The 27,082-nt window shown below is 47.9% G+C and overlaps 1 protein-coding gene across 3 annotated transcripts in view; it reads right to left on the bottom strand.

Annotated features, from left to right (window-relative positions):
• Positions 1-27,082, bottom strand: part of PLXNB1 (plexin B1) — a 97,867-nt gene that overhangs the window by 42,706 nt on the left and 28,079 nt on the right. For all 3 annotated transcript variants that reach the window (XM_064156845.1, XM_064156846.1, XM_064156847.1), the window contains one exon: positions 5,310-6,453. In XM_064156845.1, coding sequence (XP_064012915.1) covers positions 5,310-6,443 — 1,134 coding nt within the window. In that variant the 5' untranslated portion in view covers positions 6,444-6,453. The remainder of the gene's footprint in view (positions 1-5,309; positions 6,454-27,082) is intronic.

The following is a 27,082-nucleotide window of genomic DNA, read 5'->3' as shown; positions in this document are numbered from 1 at the left end:
ATCAACTGGACCAAGGCCCTAAGTGCCTCAGCCAGGCTTTTCCTGAACACCTCCAGGCACAGCGACTCCACCACCTACCTGGGCAGCCCATTCCAGTCACTCTCTCTGCCAACAACTTCCTCCTAACATCCAGCCTAGACCTGCCCTGGCACAACTTGAGACTGTGTCCCCTTGTTCTGTTGCTGATTGCCTGGGAGAAGAGGCCACCCCCCACCTGGGTACAGCCTCCCTTCAGGTAGTTGTAGGCAGCAATGAGGTCACCCCTGAGCCTTCTGTTCTCCAGGCCAAACACCCCCAGCCTCTCACCAGCTTTGCCACCCTTCTCTGCACATGCACTGAAACTCTACTAAACTCTTAAGCTCTCCAAAACCATCATTGTCTGTATTACTACCATGACAGAGCTTTGGGGAAGATTCACTGTATTTTTCAGAAGACAAAGATAAGAATTCGACCTTCCAGTGCAAACCCACCTGGTCACAAGCAGCACCTCCAGCAAATAGTGAGGTTTTGTCCTATTGGCTACAAATCCTAAGTCTGAAATGCAGTTGCAAAGCATCAGGGTGTACATAAACACAGGGTGGAGCATAACCTGCTGCCAAGACCCTACTAGCTACATATAGAAATTGCAGAGTACATACAGAAAGCGAGCCAAAACAAGAACCATCTCCACAGCTGGAGAGCAGCCAGGAGGAAAGGGACCTGGGGGTACTGATAGATAGTAGGCTGAAGATGAGCCAGCAGTGTGCCCAGGTGGCTAAGAGAGACAATGGCATTCTGGCCTGCATCAGGAACAGTATGGCCAGTAGGACAAGGGAAGTTAGTCTTCCCCTGGACTCAGCACTGGTCAGGCCACACCTTGAGTACTGTGTCCAGTTCTGGGCCCCTCAATTCAAGAGAGATGTTGAGGTGCTGGAACATGTCCAGAGAAGGGCAACAAAGCTGGTGAGGGGCCTGGAACACAAAGCCTATGAGGAGAGGCTGAGGGAGCTGGGGTTGTTTAGCCTGGAGAAGAGAAGGCTCAGGGGTGACCTCATTGCTGTCTACAACTACATGAAAGGACATTGTAGCCAGGTGGGGGGTGGTCTCTTCTCCCAGGCAACCAGCAATAGAACAAGGGGACACAGTCTCAAGTTGTGCCAGGGTAGGTCTAGGCTGGATGTTAGGAGGAAGTTGTTGTCAGAGAGAGTGATTTGCATTGGAATGGGCTGCCCAGGTAGGTGGTGGAGGCACCGTCCCTGGAGGTCTTCGAGAAAAGACTGGATGAGGCACTTAGTGCCATGGTCTAGTTGACTGGCTGGGGCTTGGTGCTAGGTTGGACTGGATGATCTTGGAGGTCTCTTCCAACCTGGTTGATTCTATGATTCTATGACAAGACACAACACTCCTTCAATTCTTCTGAGTCTTGTGAGATTTCCCACTATCAGCTGCACAGCACTGTGCACACGGTCATCCTTCTGTCCCAGTGAGATCTCTCCCAGCCCCACCAAACCTTCACTGTCTGAATTCTAACAGAGAGAGAACGATAGCTGTCCACTTATTTACTACTGGTGCATGTAGAGAGATGTTCTGCTACGATTCACCTCTTTCCTGAACAACACCCTCGGTCTTGTCTAGAATAGTTGCTGTGTATCTTTCTCTGCACCTTGTTCCCTGACCACGTTTTACGGTGCACACAGTTTTATAGCATCCTTCTGGAGACAATGCAGGATTCTCCACGCAATGATTACTATTAAAACCACCATTTTTAAACCCATCACTGGCTTATCTTCAAACAATGTGGCTTGTGAAAACTAATGACTTTCCATCAGGAAATCCCTTATGCACAACATTTTCACGCTCCCCTTCAGCCCCTTACTAATTACCCTCACAAAGCTGTGTGCGGAGCAGACATTTAACTGCGCCATCCACACGGACTCCAGCTCCCTCTCTTGCCTCAGGCAACGTTGCTGAATTTAGACTCCTTGCGAGCAGGATTGCATATTCTTTCTGTCTGCTGTCCATGGCTTTGCATTTGGCAGCTCAGAGCTGCACGGTACCACCCGGCACTAGGCAATGGAGCTGACCCCGTTGGAGGTCAGTGATAACAGCACAAGTTGGCATTCTTGAGGCATCTACTCATCTCTCACTGAACCCATGGATAATCAGAACTACTTCTGCCCTTTCCTCCCATTTCTCTCTTTTTTGGTTTTGTCTTTTTTTTTTTTTTTTCCAAGCTCCTTGGTTTTCTTTGGTTGGGTTTTGTTTGCTTATTTTTTGGTGTTTTTTAATACTTAACTGTAGAAATTAAAAGGTCTATGGAAATTCCACAGTAAAATACATTTAACCTGCTGACCTCTATTACTTCTCAGCTGTCTTGCTGTCTTAGCAGGGAAGTAAAGCCTGACAGCTGTTCCACCTAAGCAGCCATGCCAGTCCAACGAGCACTACCTTCATCCTGATGCTTTACTCTTTTCCTTTCAGATACTAATTCAAATGATTTTCCTGCACGGTAGTTGTAAAGCTCTGACTTAAAGACCTCAGAGGAGGTTGCAACTTTCAACAGTGGTTAATTTTTACTGTCCTCAAAGCTATCAGCCATTTTCAGTGACAAATACATTTTTCTTCTCAGCTCTCTCACTTGATTCTTAAGGGTCTTCCAATCACCTCCTTGTAACTGAAAAGACTTCCATTTGTACAGCTGTCTAGTTCCTGTAAGATTTATTAGGAGATGGACCAGAGCCAAATTTCCATGCTTGAAAGCATCAAGTGTTTATTTTAAGTGGGATTCTAGCTATCTTTTGCAACCTTTGCATCAAATCAGACAAATGCCAGAGCCTACTGAGGCTGATGTTTCAAAGACTGAAGAACCACTCCCCTCCCCACAAGTCAGAAACAGTTGTACCCCAGTTGTGCTCAGCCTATTATGTGATGCCAAGGATGTGTCGCTTCGCACACGATGTTATCTATCATAAACAACGTGACCTGTGCAAGCTTTCCCAGCACTGGCACAGCCTGTCCATGGTCTCACAGGGATTGTCTGCAGCGCAGTTAGTCACAGTCAAGAGCTGAAACTTGTTCCATTCTACAGGATTAAGACCATGATAATTGTATGAAGTGCTTGTATGAATTTACATAGAGGCTGTTTGAATTGTTTGCAGTGGATAACATCTTGGCAGCGTAGCAGAAAATACACTTCAGGGATCATGCAGTGTCCTACTGTGATGCAGCAAGTTTGGATGAAGCTGCTGCCATGAATTCTGGTGTGCTCTTCCTATGCTCCACAGGTGGGAAGCAACGATAGGACAAATTTGTATGTGTGCATGGAGGACTGAAAGTTCAGTGCACAAGGACGAGTTATATACCCTGAGAAGTACACGCATGGGAGATAAGCAGCCTGCCCGAGCCTCACAGAACCATGCTTCACGCTTCCAGTTACCAAGGCACTAATAGCATCCCAAGACCGACAGATCTCCAGTAAACTGAACAAAGGAGCTGGTTCTGGAATTCTTATATAAACAAGCACTTTTTTTTTTCCAGTGGAAGAGACTGTCTTGAACTGCAAAACTCAGCCTTAGCCCCTCCTGATGGGTTAAAAATCGGCGGCTGTGCTATGTAGGGAAAAGGGCATGCCTTGCATGCAGGCTGGCCTGGAGGCAGAAAAATGTGAAATTAATTAGCATTATCCTTAAGATACAGCATAAGCTGCCACCATTGAAACCAAGTTAAAACTCCTCCTGCATAAAACGTTCATTGACAGCCGCTTCCACTCAGCGCTGAATGGAGCAGGCTGGAGCTGGCACAAACCCCTACGTGTTGTTCGACACAATCTTAATGACAACCGCTACCATGTACTGAATGGTGAGGGATGAAATTGGTTAGGACATTTACATATCATTGGACACACTTGGGAATAAGATGCCATACTTTAGGTGGCCCACTAGCGCCAAATTGTGCAGCTGGGACCCTAGGATTGAGCTCCAGGATTCACAGAGGGAAAACTGGCCTTTTTCTCCCACCCTGCATCTTCTCTTCTCCACTGGTCCATTCACCATTTTGAATTAAGGGCTCTTCTGAACTGCTCACACCAGTCTGGCATTTAACACCCTCGGGCTGCCCTAAAAATCCTTCCACGCAGCCCTGCAAAGGACACGTGGGGCATGGCTAAGAAATACAGCGAAAGCCGAGCAGCATTTTGCTTCCCAGCTCTTAGACACTGCTCCTGACCTTACATTCATCCTGCACCAAATCTGCTTTTCACCCTTGCCTGGCCCCACAAGTTTTCCACAGTTGGCGTTAACAACCAAAATGAAAGCTGTAATTTTAAAACCGGTTTTGGACCACACATCTAAACTCAGTGACTTCCAAAGCACTGTGGTACCAGTTTGCTCTTTGCAGTAGCAGGCTGGGAAGAGGCAATTATCTGGACAGCCTGTTCTGTAGAAGGCAGGCAGAAGATAGCATGCTGCTCTGCTAAGGGCTAGCAACGCCCTGGGTGAAAGCAGACTGCTCATAACCACAGAGCTTTATGCTGCACCGCTGCATCCAGCACCACCTCAGGAGAATGCTGCTGCTCTTCGTGCCACTGCCCCCAATACCACAGCACCTGATAGTGTGGCTGACAGACTGCAAGGATTCAGGGTCACAGCCACTTCAGTTTGCATTTTTATCCTGCAACATCCCATCATGCCTTTGCCATAGAATTCACAGAAGGATTATCACCTCTTACAGCACTGGAGACAAAGAACCACCAGGTCAGAAAGCCTTCCTTAAGCAAAAAGTTTTGCAGAACAGATAAGAAATGAGAGTTTTATTGACACTTGGGTTTGGTTATGCTGTTTTTAGTCCCTGGGTGCCCTCACAGGAAGTTGTTGCCAGGTGTACTTCGCCAGAAGCATACCCTTTAAATTCCCTCTCCAACACAGGTGCATGTGCACATACCCTTCTCCTTCCCTGCAGTGCAGCACAGAAGATGAACACACTCATAAGGAACAACATGAATTGCAACATCAGTGGTCTTGCCTGGTATTGCCATGAGACAGGCCTCAGGGCCAGGTCACATTAAGATGCTTTCCCCATTGCCACACACAGTCCATCTCTCTCTGCAAATAAACCTGTCTATGTAGGGCAGAGAGTGGCTGCGGCAGCAGTGAGACAAACTGCATTTAAACAACAGTTCCTGCAGTGGGAGTGAAACAGCCTAGACACAGAGGCTTTTAACCCAAACAGATTTCCACACCTAGCTGTGGGAAACAGGCTTACTTCAGGAACACAAAGCAGCAGAACACGTCGCAGGTTGCTCTTTAGCCTGGCAAAGGTGCAAAGCCACTTACCGCTGGCAGCTGGACACAGTTGGAACTGACGTCGTATTCAATATACGCCACTTCTGTCCCTTCTTCTGACTTCCCATCTCTCATGTAGCAAACATCCCTAGTCCAGTTGGTCAGGCGATCCACCTCCTCCATTGCGTAGACACAGAGCGCGGACTCCTCGCTCCGTTTGCCAGAAGAAGCCTGCCAGGCGGAGAAGGCTGCAAACAGCACTTCCCCCTCGTCGTCCAGCTGCCCCTGGGCCATGCCTTTTCCCGGGCGGGTGATGTAGGCTGCTTGCAGGAGGCTGTAGGTATTGGCTTTGCTCTGGCAGAGCAGAGGTAACTCCACGTAGGAGTAATAATGAGAGTCGTCCAGGCAGATGCGCGAGATGTAGGTCTTGTACTCGCGCGACTGAGACTTGAGGTCGCGTCGGTAGAAGAGGAAATAGACGCTGGAGCGGTAGGTGAAGGACTTGATGAAATGGTGGTTGTACTCCGAGAGACGGCCCACGGCCAGCTTCGCTGTTTCCTCGTAGGAAAAAATGGAGTGAGAGTCTGTAGCTTGAAGGTCCCCTCCGTGGGCCCTCAGATTTCGGGTAGTGATGGGAGGAATGCCTCCTCCAACCCCTCGGCTGGTGTATCCTCGCCCCACAAACAGCAAAGGGACCCCATCCTTTGAGTAGGCTATGAGTCCCACCGTGGTGATATTGGGATCGTTGGCAGCCACGTACTGAGTGTCACCAGGGCTCTCTGGTCGGAAGAGAACGTGGTCGATGGATGTGAGGCTCCTTTTCTCACAGATGCCCTGGTGCACACTGCCACACACGATAAGCTCCTTCTGCACAGTGTTCACTAGCAGCAGCTTGTTGTGATTGTCTGTGTGGTGTGCCTGAGGGCACTCCAGCTTTGAGACTGGGGGCAGGCAATCTTTACTGTCCAGAACTGGCCCAGTCTGGACCACATTCTTCATTAGAAGGTCTGATGTCAGCTGAAAGAGAAAGTTGGTGGCCCCCAAGTAAATGGTTCCAGATTCCAAGTCCATAGACAGGTGGAGGAATTTCGTAGCATTGCGTGAGAATGTGACATATTGCAGTCCCCGTGGAATTGCTGCTCCCAAGAAACAGAGAACAGGAAAGAAGAACGTTCCCAGAGGCATGGTAAACACTCTGCAAGAGAAGAAAAGCTGTTAGAACTCCTCATAAACCAGGAGTGAAGATCAATGCTCGGCAGAATTCTTCAATCAGCACTCTTGTTGTGAGAGGCAGGCAAAGAGAACCCAGACAACCACAGTAAGCAGGACTAGACACAAAAGAGCCAGCACAGGACATCTGAAGAAAGATCAACAGAAAGAGGTTTGCAGAAGTATCAGAGGTTTCCCTGGACCACCTCCACATCAGGATGACAGGCACAGCATTCAGGAGAAGCTGGAATACTGCAGGTAATGTTCTTGGGGGCTTTCCCAGAGGCTGCTGGGTGGTACTCGGAAAAAACTTCTCTTTGCAAGCCCAGGACTTGCACTAAACTTGCTGAATAAACATTCCAAAGCACAGATTCATCAATCCAGGGACATAACCTAAGGAGAAAGGTTCTATGTGGTAACAGAAGGTGTTTCAAAAGTCAATCACTATTCTTGTACCATCAGGGAAAAGCCACATTTAACCACACTCCTGCACAACTCTTTCCTATGATGTTATACTGGAAGTTCTCCAGGACAAGACCACATTCCTATGGCAGCCAGCACATCACATATGTTGTTAACGAGCAACACCACAGTAAAACAAACCACTGTCCAAGGCAAACAACCTGCAGGAGCATTGTTTAAACAAACTACAGCAGGGATCCAGTTCAGAGCAAACTAAACCCCTTTGCTCTAAGATATAGCTAATCTTTCTTTCTCTTGTCACATGAGACTCTTCCACTACTGCTTCATGAGAAACCTTCCCATGCTATCTCTGCCTTTGAGCATTGCCCACCTAAGTGAGACCTGGGTGCCAGGATGAGGCCTCCAGGGAGTCAATGACAGTAGCACCCAGCTACCTGTCTGGGGTCACCAGTCTGTCCCCAAGCCCTGTTAAGGCAACTCCTGTAGGTCCCCATCTCCTTGGGCAGATGCAGCATGTTCAGGCAAGGGGGAGACAACCTTATCCTGCTCACCTGTTACTCCACTTTGTGGGGAGAGGTCTTGCTGGCAGCACTCATCTTTCCACAGCACCTCTACCAGTACTGTAAAAGGCAAACTGAAGAAACCCACTTTATGGATTCACTCCTTCTCTGTCCTGTGCCTCAAAGTGTAGGCAAGGCCAGATGGAGTGATTGTTATAACTGACTTGTTCTGCTCCTTTCCAGAGGATCTTTAGATGAACTCCTCTTGAAATCCAAGACTCACCTATGCCATGCCACAGATGGGAACTGTCCTGAACAGCATGTGGAATCCCGCAGCACAGTGAAAAGCATACCTGTGACATTTAGATTAATGCTTTCCCCACAGAGGAAGTGCAGCAGCTGCAAGTACTCATCATTTGCTATGAGTAGCCCTTTATTTGAATTGGGAAGTAGGTGGTGATGCAGCTGTGAATCTATTCCCTCCCCTCTCTCTTGCAGACAAGGTATCAAAGCTACACACAGCTACACAGATGCCAATCTGGGCCAGAGGCTCAATGGAACTGATGGGTACAAGATCTCCTCCAGAACTGGCCTGTAATCTGCTGTGCTCATTTTGGCAACTCAGCTTCTCATGGGGTGATGTTAATTTTGTGATTAAAGCTAAGAGAACTATCATAATTTCTCTCCGACAGCATCATCCCTCTTGCATCTTCTTGGTAAGTTCAAATTGCTATTAGCCCAGAAGCATTTGGAGCACAGAGGCATGAAAAGGCCACCTTAGCATTTACTGTAGGACTTAACCAAAGTAGGTCACAAACTTCTCACCGTGCAAACCTTCTTACCCCTCAATTCAAGTTGGGCAGAGAACTGCTTGAGAGAGTTCAGTGCAGAGCCACAAGGATGATTAAGGGAGAGGAGCATCTTCCTTATGAGGAAAAGCTGAGGGAGCTGGGGCTCTTTAGTTTGGGGAAGAGGAGATTGAGAGGTGACCCCATCAATGTTTATAAAGATGTAAAGGATGAGTGCCAGGAGGCTGGAGCCAGGCTCTGCTCAGTGATGCTCAACAACAGAACAAGAGGCAATGGGTGAGAGTTGAGGCATAGGAAGGTTCGTGTAAAGATGAGGAGGAATTTTTTGCCTGTGAGGGTGGCAGAAGAGTGGAACAGGCTGCTCAGGAAGGGTTATGGAGTCTACCTCTCTGGAGCTACTCAAAACCCACCTGGGTGTGCTCCTGTGTGATTTGCTCCAGGTGATCCTACTCTGCAGGGGGTTGGACTGGCTGAGCTTCCACAGTCCTTTCCAGCCCCTGACGTTCTGTGATTCTGCAAAACTGTGTCTTACACTTGTTTTGTACAACATCTGCACAGTGTGCAGAAAGCACAGCAGCAATGCTGAGAACAATAACTGTAAGATTCCAGATCCAGCCTTTATTTTGCTGCCATTGCAAAAAAAAACCCCAGAAAATCTCCAACAATGACAATGACAACAACTCAAACAACAACAAACCAACCCAGAAAAGTCTGCTCCCCAGCAACCTCGTCAGGCAAACTGGCATCTTTGCTCCACTAAAGGACCAATTGAGAGGATTAGTCTACTTGTGAAATCCAGCGGATGGAAGGTATTATAAATACAGCCTGTTATTAAAATATAGGCTTTGTGGAGCTCTGGAAAAGGTCCACTTCACATGGTTATTGTAGGTAAGTAGGTAGCACTGTCAGGATCTATCCAGACACAGGAATGCTGGCTCTAGGCTGGCAGCTTTCCCCTCAGCACACAGCCGCTGATTCACACCGTACCAGCACTCTGTTTAGGTTTTGGGCACACTGGGGCTTTTGTTTGCCCTGATAATGGACACTTAGTGTTTTCTGCTCTCAGTGCTGTGAACACACTCTGCTTCACCCAGATTTGCAAACAGCACTGAACTGGCCTCGGAGTCTCTTTCCAGAGTGGTGAGAGAGTGAGTTGCAGCACTTGACAAAGGTCCTTATCACATGGGAGATGTTATCTGTGAAGCCTGATGAGAGATATTTATAAAGCCAGCAAGTAGATGCATGCTGACAGCAGGATGGAACTCTAACTTAATGCCAGCTTGGGTTTGTATCAGCAGAGGATATCTTGCCCCAACTCCAACATATTCATAGAATCAACCAGGTTGGAAAAGACCTCCAAGATCATCCAGTCCAACCTAGCACCCAGCCCTGTCCAATCAACCAGACCATGGCACTAAGTGCCTCAGCCAGGCTTTGCTTGAACACCTCCAGGAATGGCAACTCCACCACCTCCCTGGGCAGCCCTTTCCAATGCCAATCACTCTCTCTGCCAACAACTTCCTCCTAACATCCAGCCTAGACCTCCCCTGGCACAATTTAAGACTGTGTCCCCTTGTTCTGTTGCTGGTTGCCTGAGAAAAGAGACCAACTCCCACCTCGCTACAACCTCCCTTCAGTTAGTTGTAGACAGCAATGAGGTCACCTCTGAGCATATATTACTTATTTCTAATGCATTCTCCACAATTTCTACTGGAGAAGATGTTATCCAAAGAACTCTTCAACCACACATCTGCCCTAGTGCCTCTGCGCAGCCACCGTGCCGACATCATGATGGCTCATTGTGCAGCTCTGGGTATGGAGTCCCCCCAAGTTTCAAAGCTTAAAATGCCTGCAAACAAACCAGTAGGTAGACCAGCCACCAGCAGAGCCACACTGACACGGAGAAGAGAGTCATTGATCTGAAAGCAGCTGAGGATCACAAGACATCATTACACTGCATCACTTACAGGAACCTCTAAGCTTCTTTCTAGCTAACGCAGCAGTAGAAACAGCATGTGTCTTTGGAATTTATTACTTCTGGCTTTCTGGATGGAGGTCCAAGCCTACAAGCTGCAAGACTGTCCACCACACATCATCATTAACAACAGCCAGAGCAGAAGCAATGCTTGTAACATGTCACCAGGGGCTGAACTCAGAACCCAGTGCACGACACCATTCTAGCTATGAAAATCTCCTCATGAGCCTTCTGATCTGGATCTATCCCTAACATTTCACTGAAAGTGTTTTACCTGTTGGAGCACCTGTACTGGAAAAGAGATGGAAAAGCAAGGAACCTTTCCTTCACCATGAGGGTGGTGAGACCCTGGAACAGGTTGTCCAGGGAGGTGGTGGAAGCTCCATCCCTGGAACTGTTTAAGGCCAGGCTGGATGAGGCTCTAGACAGCCTGATGTAGTGTGAAGAGTCCCTGCCCATGGCAAGGGTGCTGGAACTAGATGATACTTGTGGTCTCTTCTAAACCTTACTGATTCTATGATTCCTTCCAGCAGACCACAATCAAAAGCAGATTCCATTGTGGTCAAAACTCTGACTTGAAGCTACTCTCTCATTCATCAATATGTCCCTAGAAATCACTTTATGAGATATTCCTCCAAGGTGTTCCAGGTTAGAAATTGCTATTTAATCTGGGAAGGGAAGGGAAGGGAAAGGAAGAGAAGGGAAGGGAAAGGAAGAGAAGGGAAGGGAAAGGAAGAGAAGGGAAGGGAAAGGAAGAGAAGGGAAAGGAAAGGAAGAGAAGGGAAAGGAAAGGAAGGGAAGGGAAGGGAAAGGAAGAGAAGAGAAGGGAAGGGAAAGGAAGAGAAGAGAAGGGAAGGGAAAGGAAGAGAAGAGAAGGGAAGGGAAAGGAAGAGAAGAGAAGGGAAGGGAAAGGAAGAGAAGAGAAGGGAAGGGAAAGGAAGGGAAGGGAAGAGAAAAAGGGAAGACAAAAGGTAGTACAGCATGTTCTACAAGCTAGTTCTAATCTCTCCGAGTGAGGGGTAAACATTGAATGCAGTGCTCTTTACTGCTCTTTGTTGAAGAGCCATTAGCAAATGAACCTGTGTTTATTGCTAGGTGAGCAAACACATATTAGAAAAGAGCACGAGCCTGTGCCAGCTATCAGGAGTTAGAAACATTCCCATTCCGTGCGAAAACTGAGATAAAAGAAGCCAGCAGTGTCTTTTGAGTCAATGTTCCAAGCCGTTTGTCAAGCATGGGCATTCACTGCCTGTTTTTTATTCTTGCTCTCCAGCTAAGCCCATCGCTGCCTCTCTGGGAGGACAGGAAGGAGGAGGATAACCTACATTTAAATCTGATGCCTTCATGACAGGCTCCACTACTGAGCTCTTTATGGATTTACTGAACCATTCTGCTTCCTGTGCTCACTGCTAGTGTATAACACAGCTGTTAGAGACAGATTGCAGTAAAAGTGCGCAGCCTTTAATTAATTCTGAAGGCAATTGCCAAGGCTTAGAGATTCTTTTTCAGATGTTCCATTTTCGTGATGAACTCTGGTTAAAGAGGAAAATGCTCCAGACAATACTCTGAACATTGCCTCTAACGCACTGCAAAATATTAATATCCAAATGATACCTCCTGAATTTCATTTCTTTAATCTGGATCACAACAGAAGGGCTGGAGGATTAGTCAGCTCTGCCACGGAATATTTATACCACATCCACAAAATAACCCCCAGCAGTAACATGGCAGCAATGGCACTGTTTTGCTACTTGGAACTAAAAAATCAGACCATGTTTTCTGTAGCACTATTTTTACCTCTCTGACCTCACATACCCCTCCAAGATCCTTTACTCATGTACTAAAGAAACAATCCCAGGACTCAACTGGACACATTTTAACAACGTATCAACGCAGAAATATTGTTTCAGTCCTCAAGGATTATTTCCCTAATACCACATCCTAGCCCCCAGCATGGAGAGGTCAGATGTGTTCCAACTTCTAGGCTAGGTTTTACACTCCATGCCAACCACAGCAGAATTATCACAGTATCACCAAGGTTGGAAGAGACCTCACAGATCATCAAGTCCAACCCTTCACCACAGAGCTCAAGGCTAGACCATGGCACCAAGTGCCACGTCCAATCCTGCCTGGAACAGCTCCAGGGACGGCGACTCCACCACCTCCCCGGGCAGCCCATTCCAGTGTCCAATGATTCTCTCAGTGAAGAACTTTCTCCTCACCTCCAGCCTAAATTTCCCCTGGTGTAGCTTGAGGCTGTGTCCTCTTGTTCTGGTGCTGGCCACCTGAGAGAAGACAGCAACCTCCTCCTGGCTACAACCACCCTTCAGGTAGTTGTAGACAGCAATAAGGTCACCCCTGAGCCTCCTTGGAGGGGAAAAAAAACAACCAACAAACCCCAACAAACAACACTCAAACAACAAAAGTAGGTCCTTGAAACCTGCACCTGCGACTTCCACTGCAGCATTTGCGGAGCCAACTCGCAGTGAGAGCACAAAAAGGTTTAAACACCTAATTCTTGCAGCTGCCTGACTGCCCTTATGCTCCACCACATTTGAATCCCTCAGCAGTAGGAAGAAGAGCACTGCTGTGCTCTCTGCACAAAAGCCCTGAATTACAGCCTCCCCTCTCACTTTCATATGCTTAACAGAGCCTCGCTGTTTTTTGCAGTGAAAGATGACATTCCTGTTAAATAAATAAACCTTTTTTCCAGTCTTATTTCCTACTACCAGGCCAGTTCCCAGCTCTGCTGTTTAAGAACACTTACAGCAAGCAGCGCTGGCAGAGATGAACGCAAACCTCTGTTTCCCAAGTAAAACTGACCTCAAGGAGAACCCCAAGTCCAAGCCATTCTGTGGGAGCAGGACCGGTGGAGACAAAGGAGCTCTGTGAGCAACACTAAAGCTGAGGGCTAAGTAACTTAAAGAAAAAAAAAGACCTCTAAAGATAAAAAGCATCAAATCTGAGGCAGCCAGGGATGGTGGAGAAAATCTGTACTGCCAGGCTACAGAATTAACAGCATAAACATTTGGGGAAAGGAAGCTTTCTAAACCCTCCACAGTTATTGCTGACCATTACAACCTGCTTTTCTGGATGGGGAGTGAAGGAAGTTATACTAAAGCAATGTTGCACAGAGCATCTTGTCTCCAGTGTGGTACCCTTGCCATTTTCAGGATGCTTCTGTAGTGTTAGGGTTCTGCAGGAAAAAAAAAACCTTCTAGAATTGGTGTCCCTCAGGGGTCAGTGCTGGCACCAGTGCTGTTTAATGTCTTTGTCAGTGACATGGACAGAGGAATCAGTGCACCCTCAGCAAGTGTGCAGGTGACACCAAGCTGTGTGGCACAGTTGACTTGCTAGAGGGAAGAGATCCATCCAGAGGGACTTGGACAGGCTGAATGGGGAGGCCCAGGCCAAACTCATAACATTCAACAAGGCCAAGTGTAAGGTCCTACACCTGGGTTGGTGCAATCCCAAGCACAACTACAAGTGGGTGGGGAATGGCTGAGAGCAGCCCTGAGGAAAAGGACCTGGGGGTCTGGGATGATGAAAAGCTCAACATAAGCCTGCAGTGAGTGCAGCCCAGACAGCAACCCTGTGCTGGGCTGCAGCAAGAGCAGAGTGGGCAGCAGGGCAAGGGAGGGGATTCTGCCCCTTTGCTCTCCTCAGACCCCACCTGGAGTCCTGTGTGCAGATCTGGAGCCCCCAACACAAGAAGGACATGGAACTGTTGGAGTGAGTCCAGACGAGGCCACAAAGATGCTTAGAGGGCTGCAGCAGCTCTGCTATGAGGACAGGCTATGAGAGTTGGGGCTCTGGAGCCTGGAGAAGAGAAGGCTTCAAGGAGACCTTATAGTGGCCTTCCAGTATCTGAAGGGGGCTGGAGAGGGACTATTGACAAGGTCTTGTAATGACAGGACAAGGGGGAATGGGTTTAAACTGGCAGAGGAGAGATTCAAACTAGATGTTAGGAAGAAGTTCTTTGCAGTGAGGGTGGTGAGACACTGGCACAGGTTGCCCAGGGAGGTTGTGGCTGCTCCCTCCCTGGAGGTATTCAAGGCCAGGCTGGATGAGGCCTTGAGCAACCTGTTCGAGCTGGAGGTGTCCCTACCTATGGCAGGGGGGTTGGAACTGATGATCCTTGAGGTCCTTTCCAACCTAAACCACTCTGTCATTCTATGCTTCTGTAAGTGCTTCTGCAACCCTGGGCCTATTTAAATATTGCTTTTAGCCATGCTGGAATTCACTGATGGCAGTGGACAGGTTATTTCCCCTAAGCCATCTCTTGCACAACCAGCCTTTTCTCTTGCCTGAGTGAAAACGTGTTACAAGCACCGGTTTAAGCTTCCAGTCCCAATGGTTAATGAAGAGCTACTGATTAACAGTGTTAAACAGTGAGCATTTTATACATCAAGGCAAACTACACAAACATTTACAAAGAACACAAAAGCAACCACAGGCTGCTTGCTGTTAAAAGCAGCTTTCCTCGGGTACTCTGTCACTGTAGATGGAGGGCTGGCTTTTCATTTCATCCTCTCAAACACAAAGCATGACCCATGCTGTACACACATTTTAAAACAGGGAAATCAAGTCAGCTGCTCATTTCTCAGTGTCACAACACAACCAGAGGATAACTTTCTGACAGTGTTATACTTTTGAAAGAGGTTTTTTTAGGACCTGCTCTACCTTTCTGCATGATCAAACCACAGAATGCCACTAAACAATCTCTTCCTCTAGCTCACAAGATCCTGACTGAAGTCTCCTACTGAAACTTGGTTTTTTTTTCTTAGGGCTCCTAAATTACAGGAATTACCACCTTAACCCAGCAGACTGATCCCTGAGGGTTCTTTACCCTGTCATTTTGTCTAACTTTGCTTGGCACAGGATCTCCCAAGTCAAAGAAGCTTCTGGCTGCTTTCTGCATGAACAGTTTGAAAACTAATCCTGCTTCTTAATCCTCCTTGGGCAAGGAGATAACGACAGCTATTCTAGCTCAAAGGTCCACCTACACAGAAACCCTGGCTCCAGCAACAGACAATAATAGATGCCCAAGTTCTAATATAAGGACAGTTGAGCATGAGGCAATCCTTTCCCTCTACATGCTGCCAGCTTCGGGTCATCCTGAAGCCCAGACTGCAGCCGCCTGTAATCCTTCAGATGGATACATTAGGTGGTCTGAGCTTTTTCCACTCAGAAATAATTGTTCAATCATAGAATCAACCAGGTTGGAAGAGAGCTCCAAGATCATCCAGTCCAACCTAGCACCCTGGCTAATCAACCAGACCATGGCACTAAGTGCCTCAGCCAGGCTTTGCCTGGACACCTCCAGGTATGGCAACTCCACCACCTCCCTGGGCAGCCCATTCCAGTATCTCTCTGAGACCTCCCCAGTTAGCCAGCAGCCTTATTTAAGGTACCTGACATGGATGTGCATTCCCTTTTCACAAGCACCTGACCCAGACAAGCCATCCACTTGGATTTCTAATGCTGCACACAGAAGAAGTGTTACTTTCTCCAGTACAAGCAATCAGCCCTTCCTCTACTTGGCCCAAGAACCTCTTCCTCTTCTAGCTGGCAATTACCATGTCAAATTTGTATCCAGTTAAATACCATCAGCGACTCAAACATTCTTCCAGGCAACTAGTCAGGCAAAAAGTAAAATCCCATTCTCTAGCCTTTAATGTGCAGAGTACATCCAGAGTGCCTAGATGAGTTTAATCCAGCTGTAACAGAACGCAGCTGGCAAAGAGGAGCTCACTAAAGTTATTTATCCAATGCACTCTGCTGAAAAAATCCACCTTTTCTACACAAACTTATGTAAACTTAAGCCAGTCATCCCTTGTAGAAACAAATTTGCTTGCAGGAGTTCAAGAACCTAATTGTTGGTCAAAATGCAGACTCATACTGGAGCAGAGAGAAATCTCTGCAGTACTCAGGAAATTCCAAGGGCAGATTTCTCATCTTCAGTTAACTGAGATAAAAGAGGCAGCTTTTAATCTGTTTAATATCAGTTAAACTGATTTTAAAAAACCCTGTCAATTAAGGCTTTCAAAAAAGAAAATAAGTTATGGTGGAATTAAAGTTACAGTCCCTAGCATGATTTAATAAGTAGTTAAAAGACAGGAAGTCCAACATGGAAGAGTTTTCCATCAGAGGAGGGTTAGCAGTGAGATGAGCGAGCAGTGTGCCCAGGTGGCCAAGAGAGCCAGTAGCATCCTGGCCTGCATCAGGAATGGTGTGGTCAGCAGGAGCAGGGAGGTCATTCTGCCCCTGTACTCTGCACTGGTTAGACCACACCTTGAGTACTGTGTTCAGTTCTGGGCCCCCCAGTTTAGGAGGGACATTGAGATGCTTGAGCATGTCCAGAGAAGGGCGACAAGGCTGGTGAGAGGCCTTGAGCACAGCCCTACGAGGAGAGGCTGAGGGAGCTGGGATTGGTTAGCCTGGAGAGGAGGAGGCTCAGGGGAGACCTCATTGCTGTCTACAACTACCCTTCAGGTACTTGTAGCCAGGAGGAGGTTGCTCTCTTCTCTCAGGTGGCCAGCTCCAGAACGAGAGGACACAGCCTCAAGCTACACCAGGGGAAATTTAGGCTGGAGGTGAGGAGAAAGTTCTTCCCTGAGAGAGTCATTGGACACTGGAATGGGCTGCCCGGGGAGGTGGTGGAGTCGCCGTCCCTGGGGCTGTTCAAGGCAGGATTGGACGTGGCACTTGGTGCCATGGTCTGGCCTTGAGCTCTGTGGTGAAGGGTTGGACTTGATGATCTGTGAGGTCTCTTCCAACCTTGGTGATACTGTGAGATCTGCCAGGAATTTGTTCTGCAACCTGCACTGTTCAGTATGTTCACCATGAAGAGGAATATGTCCAGAAGTGGCTACATTTTATTAATTAAGGAATAAAACCAACCCCACAATTAAATTCAGAAAAGTCTGCAAAGGGTAAAAGAATTTGCATGCTGCTAAGTAACTACACAGAATCTTAGACATCAATAAATACCAAACCCAACATCAAATATTCTAATTACATAAAATAGCTGTTCCCACTCAGGAAAGCTTGGGAACTTGGTAGGGCAGTTCGGTACTTAGTGTCAAGCAAAAAGGCAAACATAACTTTTGAAGTGATTAGGAAAACAAGCAGACATCACTGGTGTCATGCTGCAGGCAGTTTTGCTCCCCACCTCTGAAAAAGGAGACAGAAGGACAAAAAGGACAAGGAGGATGATCAAAAGCATTGGGCAGCTGCCATATAAGGAGAGACTTGAGCAGAGCAGGACTTCAGATGGAGAGAGAAACAACTGGGGGAAGATACAGAAAAAATAAGAGATCTAAACCAAGAATGTTCAAATGAAAAGCATGGAATAACTGACTAGTGTGTCTCACAACAGAGAAACAGGGGAGCACCCACTGAAGGAACAGGTAACTCTCCTAAGCCAGTTCCAAGGACAGCATCACTGGGTCTAGAATATGTGAAATAACATTTAAAGTGCATAATTAAATAATTAAATAATAGAGCTCACTGCTGTAGAACGTCATGGAGACTACAAACACAAACAAGTTAGAAGAGGGATAGTATAAATTAAGGAAAAGATCTAGTAGAGGTCAGATGATGAGATACAACTCCTGGCCAAGAAGGGTCCTAATGATGGTTGCAGGCTCGGGGTCACAGAATCACAGAATGTCAGAGGCTGGAAGGGACCTCGAAAGCTCATCCAGTCCAGCCCCCCTGCAGAGCAGGATCACCTAGAGCAGATCACACAGGAACACATCCAGGCAGGTCTTGAACATCTCCAGAGAGAGAGACTCCACAACCCCCCTAGGCAGCCTGTTGCAGTCTTCTGTCACTCTCACTGGGAAAAAATTCCTCCTCCTGTTTCCATGAAACTTCCTATGCCTCAACTGCCACCCATTGCCCCTTGTCCTGGCATTGGGCATCACTGAGCAGAGCCTGGCTCCAACCTTCTGGCACTCACCCTTTACATATTGATAAACATGAATCAGGTCACCTCTCAGTCTCCTCTTCTCCAAGCTGCACAACCCCAGGTCCCTCAGGATCTCCTTGCAAGAGAGATGTTCCATTCCCTTCATCACCTTTGAGGCTCTACACTGGACTCTCTCAAGCAGTTCTATGTCCTTCTTGAACTGGGGGAGGAGGACAAACGAAGAGGGAGAGAAAGCAAAGGAAACCAAGCCCGCTACATTACACAGGCCTTGTTTCTTACAGCCCTCATTAAATGTCTGCTCCTGGATCTTGTCAAAGACAGGATACTGAGCTACAGAGAGCTGTGCAATTTGCCCTGGGCTGACACTTCAATTTAAACTTCTTATTTTTATGGTACATTTATAGATTGTATTTATTTTTAAGTATTCAGAGTGTAACTTTAGCTCTGCCTAATCGCATACTTAGGAAGCTGGGAACCTGACCTCACCAGCTATTTCTAAAGGCATTATTATCATATTAACATTTAGATACCATCTAACTGAATCCTGACAGCGCAGCACAAAAGTTAATGTACAACAGCAGCCAAGCAAGCAAGCATCAGCCTCAGCAGACTGGGAAAACCAAAGTAAAGGCCACAGCCAGCGTGCAGAGAAGTGGCAAAATTGAGTTTAATGCACCAACAGTCCAGCTTCCAGGAACAGCTCTTTCTTGTCTGCTAAATGTTTGATGGAAACTTCTCACCCAGCTGCTGACTGAACAAAACAGGTACCATGTGTTTGCTGTCCCTGCAGCTGAGCATTGGGTAGCATTCATCAGAACTGCCACTGCTAAAAGTAGGTCAGGACTGCTCGTTCTGAGCAGGGAGAAAGGAAAGCTAAAGCACAGCAGACTGTTTGGCCAGGTATTACAGAAAGCCCTCATCTGGGATTTCATCACTACTTCAAACAGGCTGATTCATATTTTACCAGCCTCACCTTAAACAAGGCACGCCTTCCCAACCGCACTGCCCTCCCCATCATTAGGGGCACCTCTCCCAGCCTCTGCCAGGATCCTCCTGTTCTCAGCTTTGGCTCCACAAGCTATGAAAGACAGAGTTCTGCTCTGCACCACCTGCCTAAGCTGTTCTGTGTTGATTTCTGGCCAACAACGCCCAACTATTTTGTTCAGAGACAGCCACGGCAGCACACGATCTTCTCACCGGAATCGTTTCTGCCTTAAGACCTGCTTTTCTGCCTTGAGACTTGCTCTTCCTCGGCAGGATGCCTTCCAGAAGGGAGGGGAGAGACCTCCTGCAAACAGCACATGCTTCCCAGAGCACGGCATCGTGACCCCTAACCGAGTTCTCACATCTCAGAGGCAAAGGACAAGTCCTTTTGCATCTAGGATGGTTTGAGAGGGGAAAGCAAGAGAGGAAGAGCTTCGAATGTCCTGTGAAATTCCTGTGAAAGGAAGCCAGTCCTACACTTGGACTCCAAGAGAAAACCACGGCCTCCGTGCCAGTGTCAACCCCGCAGGGTTGCACAGTGGGAGGCAGAACAGAGACCTACCACAAAAGGAGTTTGTGCTAGCAGCGTTACAGACCATAAGCAGACAAACAACAAGGGGCACATCCCCAGCTCCACCACTCGCTTGTCAAAATGCAAATCAGAACCATTAAATGGTGCCTTAAATAAATCCTTTTGCTCTGCAGAGGCTGAGCAGTGCAGGGTGCTTTGCCTTGTTAAAGAACAGCACCTCCTTGGCACCTCAGAAGTCTCCAATTTTAGCACCATTATTAATTATGTTCTGGGTGGAAGGGAGGAGAACAGGACTCTTCTTCTTAGAGTTGTGATTAATCTCAAACAAAAATCACTTTTCTGCCTTCCCCAGTAATCTCCTGGAGAACCATACAGCCCTGTAGCTCTTTGACAGTCTTCCCCTATCACTCCAACACTGTCAGCAGTTCTACAGCCATGAATACAGGCAGTAACATGCAAATAAATTCAATGCAATGTAACCACACAAGCAGCATCCATCCCCTCCCACCCAGAAATGACAGCAAAATCAACAGAATTCCACATCACTACCACAATCTGCTTGTGGTTTGCCTTCAAACCAAGCTGGAGTATGTTCTGTCATCTGTTACTCAACTCATTTTAAAGCATTAACAGAAACGAAGCTTTGATCAATTAATCTTTCATAAATCAGTGCCTCAGCATGGAAAGCTCTAAGTAGTCAGCTACAAACTATTAGGCTCAATATTCTGGTAATGAGGTTACAGAGGTCTGCTAGATAACCAGAGAATGGTTTGGGTTGGGAGGGACCCCCAAGGTCATCTAGTCCAACCCCCCTGCAGCGAGCAGGGAATAATGATCCAAGCTCACAGAATCCCAGAATCAGAGGGGCTGGAGGGGACCTCAACAGCTCATCCAGTCTGACCTCCCTGCAGAGCAGGATCACCTAGAACAGAACACACAGGAACACATCCAGGCAGGTCTTGAATATATCCAGAGAGGGAGACTCCACACCCACCCTGGGCAGCCTGTTACAGTCTTCTAAACATGAATGAGTTCACCCCTCAGTCTCCTCCTCTCCAAGCTGCACAGCCCCAGCTCCCTCAGGCTCTCCTCATAAAGAGAGATGTTCCATTCCCTTCATCATCTTTGTGGCTCTGCACTGGACTCTCTCAAGCAGTTCTATGTCCTTCCTGAAACGGGAGGCCCAGAACTGGATGCAGTGCTCCAGATGTGGCAGAGCAGAGGGAGTGAAGAATCTCTCTTGGCCCTCTAACCACAGCCCTTTAATACACCCCAGGATGGCACTGGCCTTCCTGGCCACAAGAGCACATTGTTCTTGTTGAGCTGGCATTTTCTTCCACCTCTGCAAGCCAATACAAAGGTTTTCACAGTATCACCAAGGTTGGAAGAGACCTCACAGATCATCAAGTCCAACCCTTCACCACAGAGCTCAAGGCCAGACCATGGCACCAAGTGCCACGTCCAATCCTGCCTTGAACAGCTCCAGGGACGGCGACTCCACCACCTCCCCGGGCAGCCCATTCCAGTGTCCAATGACTCTCTCAGGGAAGAACTTTCTCCTCACCTCAAGCCTAAATTTCCCCTGGCATAGCTTGAGGCTGTGTCCTCTCGTCCTGGTGCTGGCCACCTGAGAGAAGAGAGCAACCTCCTCCTGGCTACAACTACCTGAAGGGTAGTTGTAGACAGCAATGAGGTCTCCCCTGAGCCTCCTCTCCAGGCTAAACAATCCCAGCTCCCTCAGCCTCTCCTTGTAGGGCTTTCATAAGTCCAAGAAGAGATAGCAACACTCCAGGTTATCCCAGAAGCCTGGGGACCTCCCCAGGCTGCTCATAGCATGTATAAAGCACACCACCACCCACTGCACTGCTGCAGAAGACTGAACAGACTGAGTGCAGACTTGAGAGGCAGCATCACACCAGTCACCACAGTCTCAAGTCATGATTTTCCTACACAGGCTGGGATGGTTGATATCCAGTGTTTCCAGATGTAGTCCAACCTGAAAAGGTGGCTCAAGAATCATCCACAGAGGGCTCTGAAGGTGCATTTGGTTGATCAGCCATAGGCTGACAGCCACAATGCAGCAAACTCTCTCACCCTACAACCACAGTCCCTCATCCCAGACGCTCTCCACATCTGCAAGTTCTTGTTTCAAGGACAAAATTCCAGACTGAATATGGATAGAGGTGAGAGGACTACTACTGGGCACAGGCCATCAGGCAATGATCTTCTTTCAATCCACTGTGTGTCCACACACTGGAGGAGTGAATTCTTTTAAGGTGGAAATTAAGCCACAGAGGAAGTAGAAGCTACAACACTGCAAGATTTGGTACTTGGAAAAACAAAGCATCTGGAGCAAGAGTTCTTCAGTCACTTTGTTAACAGGCAGACATCCAGTCACACCTTAACCAGAAAATGCAATTTCATTACAAGACAAAATTCACCATAATTAAATTATACACCATCAGAGGCTTTGCAGCATGAGCAGTTCTTATCTATTCGCTCAGATTGAGGAGATCCAAACTTTTTCTGGCAAAATATTTGAGCTCCTGGTCCTGTTCAGAGCTGGGAAAGCTTCTTTGGTGCTCTCATGGAGGCATCAGGTTCAGAACTGGCTACCTGTTCACAGTGGCCATGAATTTTCATAGAACCATAGAATCAGTCAGGGTTGGAAGGGACCACAAGGATCATGCAGTTCAAACCCTCCTGCCATTCCAGCCTGGCCTTAAACACCTCCAGCCATGGGGCCTCAACCACCTCCCTGGGCAACCCAGTCCAGCCTCTCACCATTCTCATGCTCAACAACTTCCTCCTCACATCCAGCCTGAATCTCCCCACCTCCAGCTTTGCTCCATTTCCCCCAGTCCTGTCTCTTCTTGAGAGCCTAAAAAGTCCCTCCCCAGCTTTTTTCTAGGCCCCCTTTAGATCCTGGAAGGCCACAAGAAGGTCACCTGGAAGCCTCCTCTTCTCCAGACTGAACAGCCCCAACTCTTTCAGTCTGTGCTCACAGCAGAGCTGCTGCAGCCCTCTGAGCATCCTCGTGGCCCTTCTCTGGACATGCTCCAGCATCTCCACATCCCTCTTGGAATGGGGGCTCCAGAACTGGATGCAGTACTCCAGGTGGGGTCTCAGCAGAGCAGAGTAGAGAGGGAGAATCACCTCCCTGGCCCTGCTGGCCACACTTCTCCTGCTGCAGCCCAGGCTCTGGTTGGCTTTCTGGGCTGCAAGTGCACACTGCTGGCTCATGTTGAGCTTCTCATGCAGCAGCACCCCCAGGTCACTCTCCTCAGGGCTGCTCTCCAGTCAGGCACTGCCCAGGCTGGATTTGTGCTTGGGATTGCCTCGACTGAAATTTTAAAGGCTTTTCAGTTGAGACTCTTCTCCATTTGGTTCGTTGTCCTCCCCACTTCACAGTCTGACAGCCACTGGCTGGACAGGACTGACTGGCTTTTCCCTTTGCCTTTCAGGGAAAGCTCAGACCTTCACCCTAGGGACACAGAGATGCACTAACAGGTCTTCTGCATAAACTGTAGTGGTAGTCTGAAATGCAAATTTCTATAAGCAGGAATTTCAGCCAGTGCAGCTGGCTGACTGCTGGCATCTCAAGAGGGTCACCCCTGGACAAAAGTGCCCAGGAGACAGGAAAAATCAGACTTACAGTAGTATGTTGGGAGTAATGCTGGAAGTTTTACATCTGAGTAGCTGCTTTTCTGCTGGAAGGAACAGATAGAAAGAGCAGAGGCTGGCAAGGGGAACAAGGCAAAATTGTGTACATCTGTGCTGAAAGGATAAACCATAGCCTGTGGTCAGCACAGTGCTGTTTGCACACTGTTCCAGTTCCAGGCACCCTTCCTCTGTTGTTTTAAGCTTTATGCTCCACACAGCAGGGACTGTGCCTTTCTCTGGGAAAGGAAACTGTTCAGCCCAGTCACAACATAGGTAACAAATCAAAGCACGAAAAAAGCATGGCCCAGACACCATTCTTCAGACATATGTGGACCAAACTGAACAATGCCAACCCAGGAGGTCACAGTGGGGCTGTCAAGTGTAACACCATTTAAATATTGTAAATTAAACCTTATTAAGTGTTGGTGGGAAACATAATAGGTGAAATCATGGACCGTCTAAGATCCTGCAGGCTAAAGATGGGTTCAAACTAAGCCTATTGTGGACAGACTACCTGGAGAATGACAGAGAGGTCCAGCACTCACAGGAACAGGCTGAGAGGATCATTGCTGCAACAAAATGATGGAGGAAAATGGCAGCTGAGAAGTTGAGAGTTAAACAAGAAGGATGCTCTCTAAATGGTGCAACAACTGAACCCAGCTCTACATCAATAGATTTGCTTCAGGATGGAGGCTTCTTCCTGCATCAAACAGCTACCTAATGGGTGCAATGTGTCAAGATCACAGGATGTTAGGGGTTGGAAGGGACCCAAGGAGATCATCGAGTCCAACCCCCCTGCCACAGCAGGACCACACAATCTAGCACAGATCACAGAGGAACACATCCAGACAGGCCTTGAAAGGCTCCAGAGAAGGAGACTCCACAGCCTCTCTGAGGAGCCTGTGCCAGTGCTCTGTGACCTTTACAGTGAAGAAGTTCCCTCTTGTGTTGAGGCAGAATCTCTTTTGCTGCAACTTACACCCATGACTTCTTGTCCTATCCCAGTGAGCAAGAGAGCAGAGCCTGTCCCCCCACTCCTGGCAGCCCTCAGATACTTAGGAACATTTATCAAATCCCCTCTAAGTCTTCTCCTTTCCGGACTGAAAAGTCCCAAGTCAGCCTCAGGGAACAATCAGAAGAAAGGGAACTTAAGCCCAATCCACCTAGTCCCAGCCTTCTCCAACCTGACCCTTTTTCTGATCCTGGATGTACTCCACCTGACTTGTTTCAGTTCCAGGTCTGCCTGTTCTCCTCATAGCTGGCATCTCTGCATGCAGTTTCATAGCCAGATCATGGAGTGGCTTCCACCATACGGTATGAGCTGCAGGCAAGGCAGTTTGTGTCCTTGCAAAGGGGCTACAGCTTCCCAAACACATCAACTCAGATGGTTTCAGTCATAAGAGCATGCTCCCAAAACACACATCATCTCAACTCTGCTACCTGTCAGCTTTCATAGAATCAACCAGGTTGGAAGAGACCTCCAAGTGCATCCAGTCCAACCTAGCACCCAGCCCTAGCCAGTCAACCAGACCATGGCACTAAGGGCCTCAGCCAGGCTTTACTTCAACACCTTCAGGGACGGTGACTCCACCACCTCCCTGGGCAGCCCATTCCAATGCCAATCACTCTCTCTGACAACAACTTCCTCCTAGCATCCAGCCTAGACCTCCCCTGGCACAACTTGAGACTGTGTCCCCTTGTTCTATTGCTGGTTGCCTGGGAGAAGAGGCCAGCCCCCACCTGGCTACAGCCTGCCTTCAGGTAGTTGTAGACAGCAATGAGGTCACCCCTGAGCCTCCTCTTCTGCAGGCTGCACACCCCCAGCTCCCTGAGCCTCTCCTCACAGAGTTTGTGTTCCAGGCCCTTCACCAGCTTTGTTGCCCTTCTCTGGACACGTTCCAGCACCTCAACTGTTTCCACAGCTGTTCCCCAGGGACCATAGCAGCAAAATTAGTGAGCAAATGGACACTACTTATTAGCAGAGATTGTGTCCCTAGGGACAAAAGACAGATAGCCTGACATTGTTCTCTTCCTTCTGAAAGGGTAAGGAAAAGTTCAAAGGAGCATCTAGGGCTGTTCTGTACTGTGCTCTCTACAGACATGGCTGAACATCTAAAACCAAGTGCAAGACTGGACCTTCAAGAGTGAAGCAACTAGAAGCTAACACTATTTTGGAGTTATTTTAAAATGTTTAGACAGGATCTAAAATAAGAGCAATGTTTTGAGTACTTCTGAAGAGAACCTCACATAGGCCATGACGTTTTTAGCTTGAAAATGCTTTTGGAAGAGGGGTGGTACTGTTTGTACATCTGCTTATCACCTGATTTAACTCAAATTAAGTTACAGTTCATTACCAGGCAACAAACACTCTTTTAAAGGAGGGAAACTCTCACAAATCAGATTGAGTCTACCAGCAGTAAGACAGCCTCTGCTCTCAGTAAAATATGTACCATCTCGGAGCAGCAGCAATATATGCCACAGAGAAAGGCAGAAAATCAGCTTCTCTGCCTAGAATATTTGTCTTCACAGCACCCTTTCCTGGGGTGCTGCTCCCAGAAATATGCTCTCCACTCCTCTTCAAACTCAAGTCAACAGTCTTCAGACTCAAACAGCCCACAGGCAATGCCTGTAGCCAGTCAGAGGTGTGTGCAGCACAGAACCAACCCAGAACACAGGCTGTGCCTGTCTGTTTTCACAAGTTTCATTTGCAACCTCTCTCCTGCTCCACACTGACAAACCAGGTTGCAGTTGTCTGGCTCTGGTGATCTCCTGAAACATAAGCAGGAAGTAAGCATGCAGAATCAACCAGGTTGATTCTATCTCAAGATCATCCAGTCCAACCTATTACCCAGCCCTGGGTGATCTCTCTCAAGCTCATCCAGTCCAACCTAGCACCCAGCCCTGTCCAATCAACTAGACCATGGCACTAAGTGCCTCATCCAGGCTCTGCACTCCAAATGTGGCCTCATCAGGGCAGAGTAGAGGGGCAGGAAAATCTCTCTTGCCCTACTAACCACAGCACTTCTGATACACCCCAGAATGCCATTGGCCCTCCTGGCCACAAGAGCACATTGCTGGCTCATGCTCAGCCTCCTAACCACTAGGACCACAGATCCTTTTCCCCTTCACTGTCTTCCACCAGGTCAGTCCCCAATCTACACTGACACTTGGGGTTGTTCTTCCCCAGGTGCAAGACTCTGTACTTGCCCTTGCTGAGTTTAATCTAATCCAGCCTCCAACTTCCACCAGATCAGATGGACAAAGCACCCAGCTCTTACTAAAAGCTGAGCTTCTAGAAAGCAGGGCAGAAAAGGTGATGATATTATTGGACATCAAACTATGCCAACTCAGACTTAGACAAAACCTGCTTGTGGAACATAACACAAGGGCTCATGTTTACCTAGGGCATCCATCTAGCTCCAGGTATTACACCTGCTGTGCTTCTAGAGGCAAAATGTAGACACAGATAGGAAATTTTACTCTTTACTCCACTGTAAGTGTATGTAGGTCTACCTTGTTTTTCCACTGAAGAAAGTTCAGGCACCACCAAAGCAAGAATCTACTTGTTGTAAGGTGAAATACTTAAACAAAAGGAGTCCATACCTCAGCACACAGCAGGAGACGTCCTGGAAACAGAACACCAAGACAAGATGCAAGACCAGAGAGCAATTTGGACTTTGATCAAAATGCCATGTTTGGAACTGGACTTGGAGCTTGAAGTAGCTCTGCAGAGGCTTTACATCACACGTGAAGGAAGTATATGGCCCTGGGTCTAGAAATACCCAAACCTCTC

The sequence above is a fragment of the Pogoniulus pusillus genome, chromosome 16 (genome assembly GCF_015220805.1).
Source record: "Pogoniulus pusillus isolate bPogPus1 chromosome 16, bPogPus1.pri, whole genome shotgun sequence".
Lineage (NCBI taxonomy): Eukaryota > Metazoa > Chordata > Aves > Piciformes > Lybiidae > Pogoniulus > Pogoniulus pusillus.
The sequence above is the reverse complement of the archived record's forward strand: the minus strand, read 5'-3'. Positions and strand labels throughout refer to the sequence as shown.